Source organism: Symphalangus syndactylus, chromosome 19 (assembly GCF_028878055.3).
Source record: "Symphalangus syndactylus isolate Jambi chromosome 19, NHGRI_mSymSyn1-v2.1_pri, whole genome shotgun sequence".
Classification (NCBI taxonomy): domain Eukaryota; kingdom Metazoa; phylum Chordata; class Mammalia; order Primates; family Hylobatidae; genus Symphalangus; species Symphalangus syndactylus.
The window spans coordinates 48,489,478-48,508,108 of NC_072434.2; the positions used below are offsets into that span (position 1 = coordinate 48,489,478).

An 18,631-nucleotide genomic window follows, 5' to 3' on the forward strand; every position below is an offset into this window, starting at 1 on the left:
ATATCAGAATCATGTGAGGCTTGCTAAAACACAAATTTCTGGGTCTCATCCCCAGAATTTCCTCTTTAGCATTTGAGCTATTAGCTGAAAAAAAAAATGCTGTCTAAATTAAGAGGATGAACTTCACCCCTAGTATCTCCCGTGGATCCCTTGATTTAGTACTTCAAAGTGGGAGTTGATAATTTGCATTTCTAACCAGTTCCAGGGTGCCGCTGTTTCTTTGCTCTGGGAACCACACTTTGAGAACTACTGGGAAAGGTAATCATCTTTGAAGATGTGTGGATAAAAGAGCTCCTCTTTATTCAGTATTGTAGTAGGCATTATGGGAAGGTGATGCTAGGAGTTTGCAGATGTTGGTGTTAGGGAATTAAGGGAATCTCAGAATTGAAGGGATTGGGGATGGTGGGAGGGTCAAGAGCTGGGAGATAAAAGAAGGAAATGGGAGTAAAAGGCAGGCTGAGGAATTCAAGTGAGAGGGAGAAACCTAGCCTGACACGGATCTCACTGCCATGTGAAGGGATTGCTTTACTGAGTTTGATTGTTGAGGTGGTGACAAGAGCTGTACCTAAAACAGATGGATAAGGCCCTGAAGGTTTTATTGTATTCCTTTCTGTGTTAAATAGCAGATATGGACAATTTTTTTTTTTTTGAGACGGATTCTCGCTCTGTCGCCCAGGCTGGAGTGCAGTGGCGCAATCTCGGCTCACTGCAAGCTCCGCCTCCCGGGTTCACGCCATTCTCCTGCCTCAGCCTCTCCGAGTAGCTGGGACTACAGGCGCCCGCCACCACGCCCGGCTAATTTTTTTGTATTTTTAGTAGAGACAGGGTTTCACCGTGGTCTCGATCTCCTGACCTCGTGATCCGCCCGCCTTGGCCTCCCAAAGTGCTGGGATTACGAGCGTGAGCCACCGTGCCCGGCCTGGACAACTTCTTTGAACTTTCATAATGGTACTCATTTTCCTTGATCGTGTGTATTAATTGCTACATGAGGAACTCTTTCTTTTGGGCAAATAAGGTCATAAAGATAAGTTGTGACAATTAAATGGCCACATTTATTTTATCAATATGGTTGGAAGCTAAGTTGGACATGATAAGATGTACACAGCCTCTTCTTCTTTAGAGTCCAAAGAGGTGACTTTTGATATCTAAGGTTATATGGAAACATCAAGGCAGAAAATGATGCAACTGTATTCTTAAAATCAAATATTTTTTATATTCCATTGGTTGTAACTATTCAATATATTATTTTGATTTTAAAAATTCAAAGCTTGACATATATAGGTGGATAGTATCCAGTTATGAAATCACTAGGATTCCCCTCTCCACCTATGGTTGTTAGCAAAATAATGCCCAAGTCTGTTTTAAAAGCCTACTGAAAAAAAAAATTTTAATGAAATAACAGCAAATAGGAATTGTGATTCCTCTTTCTATAAAATGTAAATATTAAAATCCCCAAATACCTCTATGACAGCAATATTCAGGAAATAATATTTTATAGTAAACATTTTTAATAAACAGCAGCATAAAATAATCAGTGTTTAATATCATCTCTGGTGTGTGAAATACAGATGCATATATCCTTAATATAAAATAGCCTTTTTGTCATTACAATTCAATGCTTGTCTATTTTAAATGCCCATAATAACAAATCAAACATTAAGTAATACAGTGATTAAATGCATGCAGTGAAAATAAGGAAAGATATGGTAGGGTGAGATATCTGAAAATTGCCATTATATATTTGAAGAAAATCTATATCAAGTTAAAAACAAAGGAAACAAGAAAAACAGACCAGATATAAAAATGCAAAGATATATTTTCACTTCTGTGACACAAACCATAAGCATAGTTTTGTGCAAAAAAGGAGAAAAAGATCTGAAAATAAAGTCATCTTACAACACATTGTCAACAAAGGAAAAGATGTTTTTCAGTTTGTGAAAAAAATACTATTTTAATACAAAAGAGACTGTGTTATATAGTATCACAGTGCGATTATAAAATACATTATTACAAGTGGTTTTGAAATTTCATTTGCTCACTTTAATGTTTTCAGTTATTATAAAATGTTTAAAATAAATGTTATAGTTCTTTATAAAAAACTAACTTGAATTTACTTTTTAACCATAATAATGTTTTACCAGAGTAGGTATTTTACTGGCTCATGGAATGCTAATTTCCCTTTAAGGGACTCCTAGAAAAACTCAGATTCACTGAAATTGTGTACTTAAAATAATAAATATTCTTGGAAAACAACTGATTGTCATAGGATATACAAAACTGTGGTTTGAAGCTTCATCATTAAACAGTTGCATAGCAACAAAAGGATACAAATATTCTCCTCCACCTAAAGTTAAGAAATGTAACTTCTGAATCAGCTTATTTATGCCACAAAAATATGTCTTAATTTATCTCCCAGAAATCTGGATATAACCAATTCTTCGAGTTCACAGTACCTGTTAAGTTCATGTTTGTTATTTGAAGACTCAGGTTTGGGAAAATTGCAATGCATTTTGGCAAACATATTTTCTTGATTTCTCATGCTAGTTGTATTTTTTAAAAATGAAAACATCAATGTGTTTTTAATTCTCTTATATTCTCCTCATCAAATATCATTTCCAGGAATTACTTTTATATCCTGTAAGTCTCTTTACGAGTCTCTTATACCTTTAAAAATGAGACTTTGAGACATTGTTCTTAGAATAAAGGAGTTTTTTTTAACAAGAGAAAAATCAAAAGTAAAATTACGTTCTATATAGAACTTGAAACGCATAAGAATTCTAAACTTGGCAAAAGACGGTTGGCAGGTAAATGCCATGAGCTGCACATTTGAAACCTCCCACTAAGGCGAAAATGGTCATGTTGCTTCTGTTTGCTAGTTTAAAGAATTCAGTTCTGGGTAACTTTTGAAATGAGAACTCAGTACTTGTTTTTTAGGAAGACCATCATATTTTGCAAAATAGAATTAATTGCCTTTGGATTCCAACTAACTGTATGAATAAATTGTTGTAATTCTTAGGGCGGGAATCAAATCTGTGGACATTTCCAGCACAGAAAAAAAGGGAGAGAAACTTTAAAATTACTAGACATTGGTATCATGATGGAGTTTCCTACTTCCCTAGAGTCCATTGACCATAAGCACTCCAATGCCTCAGACAACTTGTAAACAGGGAGTTGTAATGGGTGAGTGTGCTCATCTGTAGCCACACACTTATTTTTCAGTGTTACTGGTTCCAGAAAACTCCTATGGGGGCTGTCCCCATGGGAACCCTTTTTCCTTTCCCACAGATGCTGATCTAGGCTGTGGGGCCATTTTCCTGGCTGTGCTTCTTTTGGTGCCTCATTCCTAATCCAGCAGAGAGAACTATCAACCAACAATCAATTCTAGCATCCACATCTAGCCTTCTTATGGTCTGATGCGCTGTGTTATTCCAAGGGGAGTGTAAACACACTGTGAGAAACTGTGGGAAAGACCCTCATGATCAGAGGAGGATTCACAAAAAGGCACACTCTACACCTTCCCAAAGAAGCACAACGACATAGAAGGCTTCAGGGCTTGTTACACTCGTCTTATGGCTCATTTCCCTCCAGGGTTTCAAATTTGGCCTGAAGTTTCTTCATTGATTCTGAACATCATTTCCATAAGAACATGCACAGAGTCTAAATTCAATCAATATAATTCCTGAACATCTGTCCTGAAGAAAAGACAGCAGGTAGACAAATGCTATGGTATATATACATCTGGGGGAGAGACCAGTCATGGTGACTGAAGGCTAAAACACAAAGCACCGTTTGACTTTTGGTTTTATATTTAATCACAAGGTTCTTTTCTTCTTCACTGGTTTGCAGCTTTCAGTGCTTGAAACCACAAGTTCCAATCCCAATGCCATGTCATGCACTCCAACGGAGTGCACATCCCACAATGTTTTTGTTTGTTTGTTTGTTTTTCTGGCCTAGTGTCTGTCCTGCTTGGTAAGACACAGTCAAACTTCACAGAAGATACTTGTTGTGATGTCTGCTAAATGAGAACCTTACTTTAATAAAAAACATTTGAATATAAATCTTTTCCACGGCCGTCTAGTTTGTCCTGTATACCACATTTACAAAAGCTGTGCATTTTACAGTTCTGCAGAAATCATAGATTCGGTGTGTCCATGAATATTGGCGTCTCCTAGTAAAGATGCTTGCTTTGAGTCAGTTTTGTAGGGTTTTTGAGATTTGTTGCCAAAAACGGTGATACCCATTCCACCAGGATGATTTGGAATTGACATGTGTGGTAGTAAAGGAATATTTGCTTCCTGATTGGATCCTGATGAGGGCAAGCTAGTCACATGGCCAGTGCTAGTCGACCCACTGGCACTGCTTGGGGACCGACTCTTGGGAGGCGGGCAGTGCTGAATCACTCTGGGAGGACCTGTTGGCTGGTAGTGGGCAGCTGGAAATGCCGCATATCCAGGAGGTATTGGGTATCCATTGATGGGAATGAATCGCTGGTTCTGAGGTATTGGCGGGCCAATGAAACCAGCAATCTGGCCCTGTGGTGTAATACCCTGGCTTGGGAATATGTAATTAGGATATCTGGGGTTACTGAGATTACTCACTGGGCTGGCACTGAGGGAGGTTGTCTGTGTGGTAGCATTTCCCCCTGAAGGAGTAGTAGAGCTCGTGTGACTTGAGAGTCCCTCCCAGGACCGAAGCCGGACGTGAATATCTTTAAATCTTGGTCTCCTGGAAGGAATCTCATTCCAGCACTCTGTCATGAGGCTGTACATTCTGGGTGGGCAGTCTTCAGAGCATGGTAAGAGCTGCCGTTTTCTCACCATCTCAATCACTTCCTGGTTACTGAATCCATAATATGGCTGGAGTCCAAAACTGAAAATCTCCCACAAGACAACCCCAAAGGACCAGATATCTGAATCAGAAGAGAATTTGCCATACATGATGGCTTCAGGGGGCATCCAGCGAATGGGCAGCAAGGACTTACTCTGGACCCTGTAGTAATCAGCGGAGTAAATTTCTCTGGAAAGCCCCAAGTCTGAAATCTTTACATGAAGTTGCTCTCCGATTAAAATATTGCGAGCTGCAAGGTCCTTGTGGACAAAGAAGTGACTAGACAGGTATTCCATGCCAGCTGCAATCTGAATTGCAATGTGCAGAAAATCTCCGTGGTCCAGGCTGGATTTCACAGTCCCATCTTCATCACTGCTGCAGCCAACATCAGAGTGTGGGGATCGCATGATGAGGAACTCATGGAGATCCCCCTGATTCATATACTCAAAAAGCATGCACACAGGTTGTTCCTGAGTGACGGCACCTAGAAGGCAGACAATATTGGGGTGGTGCAGTTCTGCCATTAGGGAGGCTTCCTGTTGAAATTCTGTCCATTGCTGGGGGTTGTTATAGTCTTTCAAGGTCTTGATAGCAACCAGCTGAGCATGGTCCATGCCTGGGAGATAGAGATGGCCTTTATAGATTTTTCCAAAGGCACACTCACCCAATTCTTCCATAAAGCGTACAGCAGAAAGAGGCAGCTCTTTAGCCTTGCTCTGTATGAAAGAGAGGAAAAAGGTGGTTTAAAACTTATCTTCAGGCAAGACAGCTTTGCAACCAAAAGGAGGGATGGGGCATATAGAAAAAGGTTCTATAAACAAATTAAATACAATATTGTAGGCCTATATATCTTTCAAATCGTTGGCTGCAACTCAGGGGAGGTGCCATAGGCAACTTTCCATCACTACCCTATCCCTTTCCCTCAACCGAGCCACAAAATGGTTTTTTGCTGTTGTCTAGAGTCTTGGTACTCAAACGGTGGTCTGGGGACCAGCAACATCAGCATCACCCAAACTTACTGCAAATGCAGACTCTTGGGCCCACCTCAGACCTACTGAATCAGCATGTGTATTTAACAAGACCCCAGTGGTTTCTGTGAAGATTAGGGTGTCAGAATCACTACCACAGAGGCTACAGCCTGGTACTCAGAGCATTTGTAATCTGGTCCTAACTCACTTTCCTGACACGATCCCTTGCTACTTCTCTATGTGATGGCATCACTTTAGTTAAATGGTTTTCTCAATGTCCACTCCTGAAACCATTTACATTCTTGCCTAATACTTTTGTTCCTCCAATGTTCTGCCATTCTTAGAATATTTATTGTGCTAAAAGAGAAACCAAAAGATTGTCCTTCTGAAGTACTTACAATAAAGATGGGAAGGTCTGAAATGCGGTCTTCTCCATTGATTAAATCCTTTCTTTCCTAAAAAGGTTGTTTCAGGCCCCACTTCCCGCAAAACCTTCCCTGACCACGATGGTCATTTCTTTGCTAGACTCTTTTGCCTTTACTGTGAATGCCACCACATACACAAAGCAGTGTGGTGGCTGGTTACACACGTGGCCTCCATAGCCAGACTGAGTTGGAATCCTGCCTTCTCCACTTACCAGCTGTGTGACCCCAGATACAACATTTAACTTTGTGCCTCAATTCCTTCATCTATAAAATGGGATGATAATAATTGTACTTACCATGTTATTGCAAACTTTTAATGAGTTAATGTTTGTAAAGCACTCAGGCCTATGAGTTAATGTTTGTAAAGTACTCAGACCTATGTCTGGCCCATGGTAAGCACTATTTAACTTTTTGTTATTGTTATCAACTTGATGTTTCTGTTCTTTTTATGCATGTATTTTGTCCTCACAACCAGATTTCAAGGGAAAGCTTATTGGAAGCACTGCCCTTCATACCAACATATATCCCTAGGGCTTCGCAAGTGGGTTGTTTATTAATTGACCTTAAGACAGACAGGTGAAGGCATCTAGCTCACAATGAAAATTAAGTATTGAATCATGACATTTGATCTTGGCAAGTAAATGTCTATAATGTCCTGTGGTTTTACTATTTTAAAATGTACCTCAAATTTAATCTGATGTTTCATTTAATTTGTTAGAAAAGAAAGTAATAAAAACAATGCATTTTATATACAACTGATTTTTCAAATAATCCCCATCCTTCAAATCCTTATTTTTTAAAAAAGAATACTACCCTGAAAATTCTAACTGAAACTGACAATGTTGAAATACATATGAAATCCAGAGCTCTCTGTACAGAGTTTAAAACAACAGTTTAGATTATTTGGTAAAAAAGTTCTCTTATCCAAACTCTACTAATTTAGAATTCATGATGATTAGATTTGTTCTAGGCTGATATTTTCCAGGGCAAAATGCCCACTAACCTAATTGTAAGTGTAAATAAACTTGCAGCAAAATACCCACTTAAAAGGACAAATTGGGATTGGGGATTTTGGAACATTAATTATTCTATGCAAATAATCTGTCTCATTATAAATTGGTCTTATTTGTTTATCAAAGCAGATTTTGTGAGGTTTATATTTGAAAATGAGTTTTAGAAAGTTTACTTGTGCTGAAAGTAATGGTAATGTGTTGCTTTAAACTTTCAGTAAATTAAATCTTATTGATCTAGTTCTATTCAATATAGTATTGTTTGTAATAGCAAAATATTACAAATGACCTCCATGTCCCTATAGAGAACATATTAAATCAATTACAGTGGAGCTAGTAAATAGAATATTCCACATTTGTAAAAAAAGAATAAGGACATTTCGTATGTACTGGTATGGAAAGGTCTGCAAAATCCTTTGCTCAGCTAAAAATAAAAAGCAATAGAACAGTTAATGCTGGGTGCTGCTTTTGTGTGAGAGAAGGAGAAAAAGAACACATGAAATATATTTCTTTGTATAAGCATAAAGAAACTATGAAAGGATACTTGGGAAATAGTTAACAGTGATTATTTTGGGGGTATGGAAGTAGAAACTAGAAAAAGGGGGGCAGAGGGAAGAGATTTTTCACTTCATGCTTTTTTATGCTTTAAAATTTTTCAACCAGGTGAATATATTAACAATGCTCAAAATTAAATAATTAATTTTTTTTTTAAAAAAACAGGCCAATCTTCCCATCTTACTGAACTAGGAAATATCTTTTGCAATTACAAGTCTATCCACCATTTTTCCTTTTGCTTTTAGAGTCTGTATTCTTGTGGGAGCTTGTAGAATTCCTTTGAGAGAGCAAGGTGTGGGTGATGAGAAAGGTAACCAGTTGAGCCAACCCTACTTTTTTGTCTTGTAGCGCTCGGATGACTTTACTTTTGCTGGCAAGAGTAACTCAAGGTGAATTTTTCCTGCTTGACGTTATGATTGGGAATTTCCATCAGAACTTTTCCTAATGATGTAAATAAATCCAGTTTAGGTGAAGGTCCCTTAAATGGCAAAGTAGATATCACTTACTTTTTGGCAAAAATAACATCTCTAGGCTTTTGGAGACAGAGAAGTTTAAGGGACTGAGTACTAAAACTTCTTTGTGGAAAATGGGAATTAGGAAGTAAACTCATGGTATATTAGACGGGTATAATGAGGAGTTAGAAACCCAATACCCTCTCCTCCTTCACTGTTTGAAACGTATCCATAGGCAGTATGGTATAAGTCAAACTACGTGAGCTTTGGACTCCTATAAATCTGGGTTTGCATCTTGAATCTGCTGCTTTCTATTAGTAATAGTTAATACTTACATAGCACTCACTTTGTGCCAGATAATGTTCTAAGCACTTAGCAAATATTAACTTATTTAACACCATGATCTTGTGGCATAGGTCTTATAATATTAATCACTGACCTTGGGTGAATTTCTTAACTTTTCTGAACCTCCGTTTCCATATCTATGAAATAATGTACTATCTAGCTTGCGCTGTTGCAGTAGGAATTAAATACGACATATGAACGTAATTCCCACCTAATAAGTGCTCTTTAAATCATTCTTATTATCCTTATTAGGGAAGTCATCCAGGAAGTAAAGTAATGCAAATGATTTAGATCCATTTAAGCCTTAAGTAGTTCCAGAGTATTTAAATTTCTTCCTGTTAATCTTTCTCTGTTCTCCTGTAGTTGTTAGTTTAAAAAAAATGCTTTAAAAATGACAGGGAATTTGTTTTGGAGCTTGAGGGTGGGTAAAAAGTTGAGTGGCCTGTGGCTAGCTCCTCTGAGATGTGAATGAAGGTGAAGGCAACAAGAACTCATGTAGAAGAGTGGATGGTAGCAGATGGGAAAAGGAAGAAAGCCAGCCAAACTTCTGGAGGTGGGAAAAGAGGAAGAGGTGGACAGGACCTTGGCACCAGCCCTACACATGGCCTTGGGGCTTCGTGGCTAAGAAGGCCAGCTGCATTCCCCTCCACTGAGGTAAGCAAATTTATTCTCATATATTTGCCTTTGGAAAAAGAATGCTTAATTTTGCTATTTTAGAAATGGAGAAAGGGGCTAAAGAAAGTATCAAGAATTTTCAGGAGAGCTGAAAGAGCCACACTTGCAACTCCAAGGCTCTCTGTTTTTCGGCCACAGCATTCTGTTTGAAACCAGAGAAGCCTGCTGGCCAGCGATCCCAGATTGAAGCCAAATGTCTCTGGAGGCTCAGCCTGAGGCCTGCCACCTCACAGAGCTAGGAGGTTGGCCTTCAGTATGTGGTCACTCTATGGAATGATAATTGTTCTTCCTCCCTGTTCAGACACATGAAACAAAGTAGATTTTACCCCAAAGTATATCTTGTCCTATCTCACCAATATCCAGTGGGCCACATAGCATATAATCCCAAGTCTTCTCCAAGGAGTCATTTACTAGAGCTACTGAAAACTAAATTTGGTGGATTTGCTTTGCAAAGAGGCATGGAAAGCATCTAAAATGGCAGAGTCCACAAAATCTTCCCTTCGAACACCTGTGCAGCTGCCAGGAAAGAAGTGCCCAGAAAAAAATGCTCCTAGCTTGGTTTCAGGGGAACAATTTCCACAGTGATTTGCATTTTTAAGGTGCTCAAGTTACTTGGTACAAATAAGTCCTAACTATAGACTCATTTTCAAATTTTACATAAATCCTGAACTAGTTAAAAAATCATAAAAACCCTTAAAGAAGCAGTCAGTAGACTGTACGGTGATGGCAGGAAATTAGCTGTATTGTTGAGGAACAGATGGTTTACATTATACAAACCCTTTAGGCTAAACTTGTTTAGGTCTGGCATATTGTAAATTATATTTTAGTAATGAAAGTGAAATGACCTCTGCTTGACCTCAAGTGGGGTTTGTCTGTTTGAACCAATGTAGTGGAAAACTATGAAAGAAAATGAAGTCATAAAGTTTTGGCAGTTCAATTTTGGCTCATTTCAAGTTAAGGGGTTATAAATCTGTTTAGTTTTTGTTTGACAAGTATTTGTCATACAGGGATGTACAAAATGTAAAGAAGTGTAAAATACACATGAGGCATGGTGCCAAAGTAAACCAAGTACAAAGGAAAACTGGAATGAATAGGGTCCCGGGCTCCTATCTCTTTATCACTCCCTCCATTAGTTGAAGGACAAGATGGCCTCGGTTTATTATATGCTGTAAGGCAATTAAGTACCTTAAAACTGAAACAGGCTTTCAGTTTCAATGTTAACATTTTTACTTCTCAAAGTAAACACACATCTGCCTTTAAAAAATTATATAAAATTATTATATAAAATAAAAGTTGATGCAGAAGTTAATACATTGTTCCAAGATGCTTCTTTCTTTAGAAATTTTTGAAAAGCAACAGTACTAGAGTTTAAATGAGCTCTTTACGAAGGAAAATGAAGGAAAAACATTTTAGTTGTGAGTCAGATGGGAAAATTGTAGTACTTTCTAAACTGCTGATAAGAGAGACCAGGCTGATACTGGTGGCTTTTTTCACCTTAGTGATGACTGCTAAGTGGGGATGTGGGGGAACTTTTAGATCTCTTAACTTTAGATATGAAAGCAATGAACTACGAGTAGCGTTTTTAAAAACTGTAATTACCTTGGTGGCTGTAGATGGATAAAGACAGCAGACTCAGTGGCTTTATCTCTTTCCATCTTTGGGAAGTTATACCTTAGGTGACAATACATTTGAAATGACTCCTGGTGAAGCAGCCTACTACTAACCTATTTCCTGCTTACTTTAAGGAAGTGATTACCATAGGATATGAGGTGAGGATTTTGTGATGGCGGCCAACGTTTGTATGCAACATGAAGCCTGCTCTGTCACTTTTTGCCTTGAACATAATGTCACATAATTGCTCTACTTTTGAGTCTAACTTGAAGTAGACACACAGATAAAAAACAGAGCTACATTAGGGTGCAGGGAATCGAGCCCAGGGTGGTTCTCTGGGACAGAAATGGGACTTTAACAACAGTAGGTGCTGAAACAGGACCCGTATTCATAAGTCAGCTCCAAACCTCCCTCTGTGGTCCCTTTCACTCAAGGCCAGTTAATTCCTCATGTTCTAATGTCCCAAGACTGACTGCTGCCCTTTTTCAAATCTATGCTGTTCTTTTGAAGCTGATTCTAGCTGGACACAAGTGTCTACAGAAGAATAGCAGGTTTCACATGGCATTTGTGCTTGACTCATGATATGGTTTGGCTGTGTCCCTACTCACATCTCATCTTGAATTCCCATGTTGTGGGAGGGACCTGATGGGAGGTAATTGAGTCAGGGGGCAGATCTTTCCCATGCTATTCTTGTGATAGTGAATAAGTCTCATGAGATCTGGTGGTTCTATAAGGGGGAGTTTCCCTGCACAAGCTCTCTCTGTGCCTGCTGCCATCCACATAAGATGTGACTTGCTCCTCCTTGCCTTCCGCCATGATTGTGAGGTGCCCCCAGCCATGTGGAACTGTAAAGTCCATTAAACCTCTTTTTCTTTCCATTCTCGGATATGTCTTTAGCAGCAGTGTGAAAACAGACTAATACACCCCATCAGAGGAATGATGAGCAGACTCTGGCCCTACTGAAATTGCAGAAGTATTTTTGGTAATAGGACGGCTTTCCCAGGTCCTTTTTCTCTTTGGAAGCACAGTTTTCTCTGAGATCGGTATTCCCTATGGGCTGACTTGCTTCCTGAATTTCAAGTACTGACCAGCATGGTCTACATCAGAGCAGGCATCAGTGCCACCTGTAGGACTTGTTAAAGCACAGATTGCTGGGCTCCACCTCAAGAGTTTCTATGTGGGTCTGAGATTGTCCATTTCTGACAGTTCTCAGTTGATGAGACTCCTGCTGGCTTAGAGGCCTCACTTTGAGAGCCCCTGGAATAAATGGATGTAGTTTTCTGGATCAGTCAATTCCTTAGTGATCTGGGTCCCTTCTCTGCACATGATGAATGACCACAATGTGTCTGATGAACCTGGTTGGGCAATTCAAACTTATCCGACTGAGAAAAAACAATACTCTTGCTTGAAAAGATGCTTTAGAAATATCAGGTAGAGAAAAATATAAGAACCATTAACCAGCATTTATTAGGTTTATATACTACATGACTACTGTCTTAGTGAGACTTATATTTCAAAACTTTGAAATATAAGTCTCTCTATAGCTTGGGCCATATCACCAGTTTCCTTTAGTTTCAATTAGAGCCAATCATTTAGGATATATTTTAATAGCTAGTTGCATCAGTCGGTCAACTGATACTGTATATACAATATACTGAAGAATATACATACAGACTACTATATGAGGGACCATGAAAGAACTATGAAGAGAGAAGACATGGCTCCTATCCTAGATATCTGTAATCTGAATTTAACAATACCTACCATTTACTAAATATCTGCCATGTGCCAGACACTGAGATCCTAATAATGGCTATGATTTTTTGAATGCTTATATGTTAGGCTGTAAGTACTTTACACATATTAGCTCCTTTCATCCTCACACTAACCCCATGAGATTGGTAACTATGACTCATACCTATTTCACAGATGGAAAAACCAAAGAACAGGTCAGTTAAGTGGTCTCCCAGCTGGTAGGTGATCAATTCAGACACCAGAGCCTGCCTTGCTATGACCACACTACACTCCCTTGTCTGCTCTCTGACATAAAGTGCTTAATGCATCAACCCATTTAATCCTCATCACAATCCTGTGAGATTCATATTATGACTGCCCCCATTTTATGGATAAGGACATAAGGCATTCAGTGGTTAAGTAGCTTGCCTAAAGAAGCACAACTATTAAGTGGTGATGCCAAGATTCAAATCCAAGTATGTCTGACACCAAAGTTGCAGAGCTTTCTGGGAAGAGGAGGCAGACTTTCCATCTGATCCTCAAAGGACTCTACATTTTAAAAGCATGAGGACCATTGATGCAAAAGTGAAATGCTCAAGGTATAAGAGCTCTCTGGTTTTTGAGTCAGACCTCACTCTGTTATGCTCAGTTGTCTCTGCTAATTGACTGGGATAGATGAACAAAACCTGTCCATGGCAACCTTCACCTGAATTGAGCATGAGAGCCCTGGAGAGTATATAAATGTAAGATTTCTTAGTATCTGGACTTGGCTGTTGACATGGATCTGCTTGACTCCAAAACCTATTTTCCTTTCTTGTGCATTTTACTGGTTCTTAGGTAAACAGTGTTAGAATTATGAAACAACTGACTCTACTCATAAATGGAAATGATTACATTTTAAAAGCTTAGAGGCCACAGCCATTTTGTTTTGGGAGGTTATGGACATTTTCAAAGACTACAGCTGAATTAAGTGCTTTCTGGCTTATGCAATCAAGTTCTAGAGGGAGTTTCAACCAATATTTTGCCACATTTGCTTGGAGCTCAGCTGCATTTCTCTGGAAGTGATTTAACTTCAGAAGCCTTTCTTTTCTCTATAACGTAACTTTCTGATATCTTGAATGTTTGGTGGTGAGCAGGGTTGATTCTGTGGTGGAGTTACTTTATAATGCCAACGGGAGAGGTTCTATTCTGCCTGGAAATAGACAGAACAGATGCCAGTAATTTTAATGTCAGCTTGAGCCATCACGTGCTCATAACTTGGGCTCACATATTTCAGTCAGCCTGAAAAAAAAGGCAGTAGAGGCAAATAGAAAAGCACTGGGCTCTGCACCTGAGCAGACCTGGGTTCAAGTTTGGCTCTGTCACTTAACAATTTGTGACTTTGGGCCAACTCTGAATCTGAAGCCTCAGTTTTCTCATCTTAAAAATCAGACTTAAATTAGTACCTACTTCATAGGGTTATTACAAAGATTCTATTGAGATATTGAAGTACTTTAGTCCGTTTATGATGCCAATTTATAATACAGTCATTTATAGGACTTGTTTTTCCCAGAAGTAGAGTTTCTTCAGACATTGGTTTAAGCTGAGGTTATGTACTGGGCAGCCTCCCAGCCCTCACTATCAGACCTTCTCCACCCTGATGGATTTTATCCAGGATGTGAGCAGGGTGTGGGGCAGGAGAATGTATGCTAACAGGATGGACACAAGGAATACAAGAGCTGTCCAAAGAGTACCTCTATAATCTTTTCTGGGATTCTCTTGCCTGTGTCCTCACCCCAGTTAATGCTGTGCATTTCTGGATCCTATGGCTTCCTCCCCAGCCCACAGTATCCTATGTTTGCACAGCATTTGCTTCATTAAAAGATCTGTAGTCAAAACACTGCTCAAAGAAATAAGAGATGACACAAACAAATGAAAAAACATTCCATGCTCATAGATAGGAAGAATCAATACCATTAAAATGGCCATACTGCCCAAAGCAATTTACAGATTAAATGCTATTGCTATTCAACTACCATTGATATTCTTCACAGAACTAGAGAAAGCTATTTAAAAATTCATATGGAAATAAAAAAGAGCCCAAATAGCCAAGAAAAAAGAACAAAGCTGGAGGCATCATACTAGCTGACTTCAAACTATACTACAGGGCTACAGTAACCAAAAGAGCATGGTACTGGTGCAGAAACAGACACATAGGCCAGTGGAACAGAATAGAGAACTCAGAAATTAGACTGCACACCTACAACTACCTGATCTTTGACAAACCTGACAAAAGCAAGCAATGGGAAAAGGATTCCCTAGTAAAATAAATGGTGGTGGGATAACTGGCTAGCTATATGCAGAAGATTGAAACTGGACCCTTTCCTTACACCATGTACAAAAATTAATTCAAGATGGATTAAAGACTTAAATGTAAAACTCTAGTGGCTCATGCCTGTAATCCCAGCACTTTGGGAGGCCAAGGCAGGTGAATCACTTGAGGCCAGGAGTTTGAGACCAGCCTGGGCAATATGGTGAAACCTTGTCTCTATGAAGAAAGACAAAAATTAGCCACGTGTGGTGGTGCATGCCTGTAGTCCCAGCTACTCAGGAGGCTGAGGCATGAGAATTGCTTAAACCCAGGAGGCGGAGGTTGCAGTGAGCTGAGATCATACCACTGCACTTTAGCCTGGGTGACAAAGCGAGACTCCATCTCAAAAAAAAAAACAAAACAAAAACAAAAACAAAAAAGTAAACCCGAAATTATAAAAATCCTGAAAGACAGCATAGGCAATACCATTCAGGATATAGGCACAGGCAAAGATTTCATGACGAAGACACGAAAAGCAATCAAAACAAGAGCAAAAACTGACAAATGGGACCTAATTAAACTAAAGAGTTTCTGCACAGCAAAAGAAACTATCAACAGAGAAACACAATATACAGAATGAGAGAAAAATTTTGCAAACTATGCATCTGGCAAAAGTCTTATATCCAGCATTTCTAAGGAACTTAAAGAAAAACAACTCCATAAAAAGGACACGAACAGACGCTTTTCAAAAGAAGACATACGTGTGGCCAACAAACATATGAAAAAAAGCTCAACATCACTGATTATTAGAGAAATGTAAATCAAAACCACAACGAGATGCCATCTCACACCAGTCAGGACGGCCATTATTAAAAGGTCAAAAAACAAGAGATGCTGGCGAGGTTGCAGAGAAAAAGGAATGCTTATACACTGTTGATGGGAGTGTAAATTAGTTCAGCCATTGTGGAAGACCTAAAAGACCTAAAGACAGAAATACCATTTGACCTAGCAATTTAAATCCTAGGTATATACCCAAAGGAATATAACTCATTCTATTATAAGGACACATGCATATGTATGTTCACTGCAGCACTATTCACAACAGCAAAGACATGGAATCAACCTAAATGCCCATCAATGATAGACTGGATAAAGAAAATATGGTACATACAATATACTCCATGGAATACTATGTGGACATAAAAAAGAATAAGATCACGTCCTTTGCAGGGACATGGATGGAGCTGGAGACCATTATCCTTAGCAAAGTAACACAGGAACAGAAAACCAAGTACCGCATGTTCTCACTTTTAAGTGAGAGCTAAATGTTGTTCTCATAGACACACAGAGGGGAACACACCCTGGGGCCTTTCAGAGGGTGGAGCTTGGGAGGAGGGAGAGGATCAGAAAAAATAACTAATGAATACTGGGCTTAATACCTGGGTGATGAAATAATTTGTACAACAAACCCCCATGACACAAGTTTACCTATGTAACAAACCTGCACTTGTACCCCTGAACTTAAAAGTTAAAAAAAAGATCTGTACTCATCAGTTATAACAACAGTAATAGTAATTTCTAGCTATTAAGTACCTGTGAGGTGCCAGACACGCTATCTCAAAGTGTAAAAAATATCCCTTTTAAGTACTATTCTTATCCTTGCTTTATGGATGAGAAAATAAAAGGTTCAGAGAAGTTAGTTATTTGCTTAAGATCTTGTGGCCAGTTGACAGCGGAGCCAAGATTTGTAATGATATCTCTTTGTCTCTACACTCTTGCTCTTTGAAGTGTATCAGACTACTTTCCAGAAATAAACTAAGAGAAAAGCGTGGCTGGAAAGGTAAGTTAGGCCCCGATAGTATGGACTTTTGGGTGGCAGGATTTTTGGTGGCAAAAATTTTGTAACTTGAAACTGGGCCTTCCAGGTTGGGAAATCATTACACTCAAGGGGGAGCTAGAGCAACGCCGGAGGATGAAATCAGCACAAGAGAATGAGAGAGGAAAGGAATGTCAGAGGATGCTCCCATTAAGGGGAATTAAAAGAAATAGCGAAGGAAGTGTGGGAAGGAGATAGGGAAAGTCAAGGGGAAAAAAAAATATTTCAGGATGGTGGTTAAGAATATCAAAGGCTCCAGAGAAATTAAAGGGGGTGAAGACTTGGCAAAGGTCACTGGATTAAATAACATCACCGGCGATTCCCAAGAGGCCCATGTTAATAGAATGGTGAGCTCAGAAGTGTTGGGAGACAATGGTTTTAAGCAGTGAGTGGAAAAGTTATTGAGGATATTTTAGCATGAAGTGTGGTGACATTTGGTAAGAACAGGGAATTTAAAAGGGTAGCCAGACTCCAGCAGGGCTTTTAGATGGAAGCATGTTGCTGGCAAAAGGGACAGGGCCAGAGAATGTAATCAAATTTCAATATATTCAGCAACTACTTTGGCTGGAAGGGAAAATGGAGAGATGAATTGTCTAGAAGTGAAAAAGCAGAGAAGCTGGCAAGAGATGAGGGTAAATTGAGAAGTAAAACACAGCCATCAGCTTTGGAAAGCTGGGCCAGTCCTGCTTTCTTTCCCCTGCGATGTTCCTTACCTACATTAGCCAGGAGCTGCAGGAGTTTGACTCACGGGGGCTGCCCAGGCTTTGGCTGCATCTCACACCCCTGGCCTGCCTTGACTCTTCTTCGCCCTCATTCTCAGACTCCTCCATCTTTTTTTCTTGTTTTGAGCTGAGTCTCACTCTGTTGCCTAGGCTGGAGTGCAGTGGCATGATCTTAGCTCACTGCAGCCTCAAATTCCCAGGCTCAAGTAATCCTCCCACCTCAGCCTCCCGAGCAGCTCCAAGTACAGGGATGCACCACCATGCCTGGCTAATTGTGTGTATGTGTGTTTGTAGAGATGGGGTTTCCCCATGTTGCCCAGGCTGGTCTTGAACTCCTGGGCTCAAGCGATCTGTCCACCTTGGTTTCCTCAAATGCTGAGATTACAGGTGTGAGCAACCATGCCCCTCAGACTCCTCCATCTTTTAACCTCTTTGTCTGCCTAACCTCCAGGTAGGTGAGGAGCCAGGAGGCCTGGGCTGAATTGGGCCCATACTGTTCTTGAAGGGGAGACTCTGCCCCCTCCCTGCTCCCACAGTAGCACATACCACAGCTTCTGTCCCTTACCCAAGCAAGCTTACAGAATGCTGTTTTCCAGAGTCATACCTGGCAGGGGATGTAGGGGCAAGGGAAGGAGAAGCAAAGGAAAAGAAACAGAGAAGGGAATTTAGAGTTTCCAGGCTCCTCTGAGAAGGTTCAATTTCTGCAGTACTAAAAGAAGAAAAAACAACCTCACTCAGATTGTAAAATTTGTAATGCAATATAGAAAAATCCTGCTTAGTTTAGGCATCACTACAGTACTCATTAGAGGATTGAATGGCTTCGAATCTTTGGCTAAACAAAATAACAGGAAAATTAACAGTCTTCTACTTGAACACAGTCTACTTCTTTCCCTGAACAGCTGAGAAAATTGAAGTGCAAAAGGCTAGATGGCTTCTCAGAGTCACAGAGCAGTTGGCATGGGAGCCAGGGCATCTCCATCTTCCTGACTGTTCGGCTTTAAGGTGCCTCTCTGGTCCACTGGCTTCCTTTGCCCACAGATGAGAAGGAAACTCATGGCTCATCAAAAGCTTTTACTTCCAACTGCACCGTCCTACCTCTCTGGGGACCCAAGCCGGGCCTCGTCAGCCAGTCTGTCGGCAG

The 18,631-nt window shown here is 39.8% G+C and overlaps 1 protein-coding gene across 2 annotated transcripts in view; it reads right to left on the reverse strand.

Annotated features, from left to right (window-relative positions):
- Nucleotides 1-1,490: 1,490 nt before the first annotated feature.
- The window catches only part of ROR1 (receptor tyrosine kinase like orphan receptor 1), a 410,747-nt gene continuing 393,606 nt past the window's right edge, over nucleotides 1,491-18,631 (reverse strand). For both annotated transcript variants that reach the window (XM_055234118.2, XM_055234119.2), the window contains exon 9: nucleotides 1,491-5,543. In XM_055234118.2, the coding sequence (XP_055090093.1) occupies nucleotides 4,116-5,543 (1,428 nt within the window). In that variant the 3' untranslated portion in view covers nucleotides 1,491-4,115. The remainder of the gene's footprint in view (nucleotides 5,544-18,631) is intronic.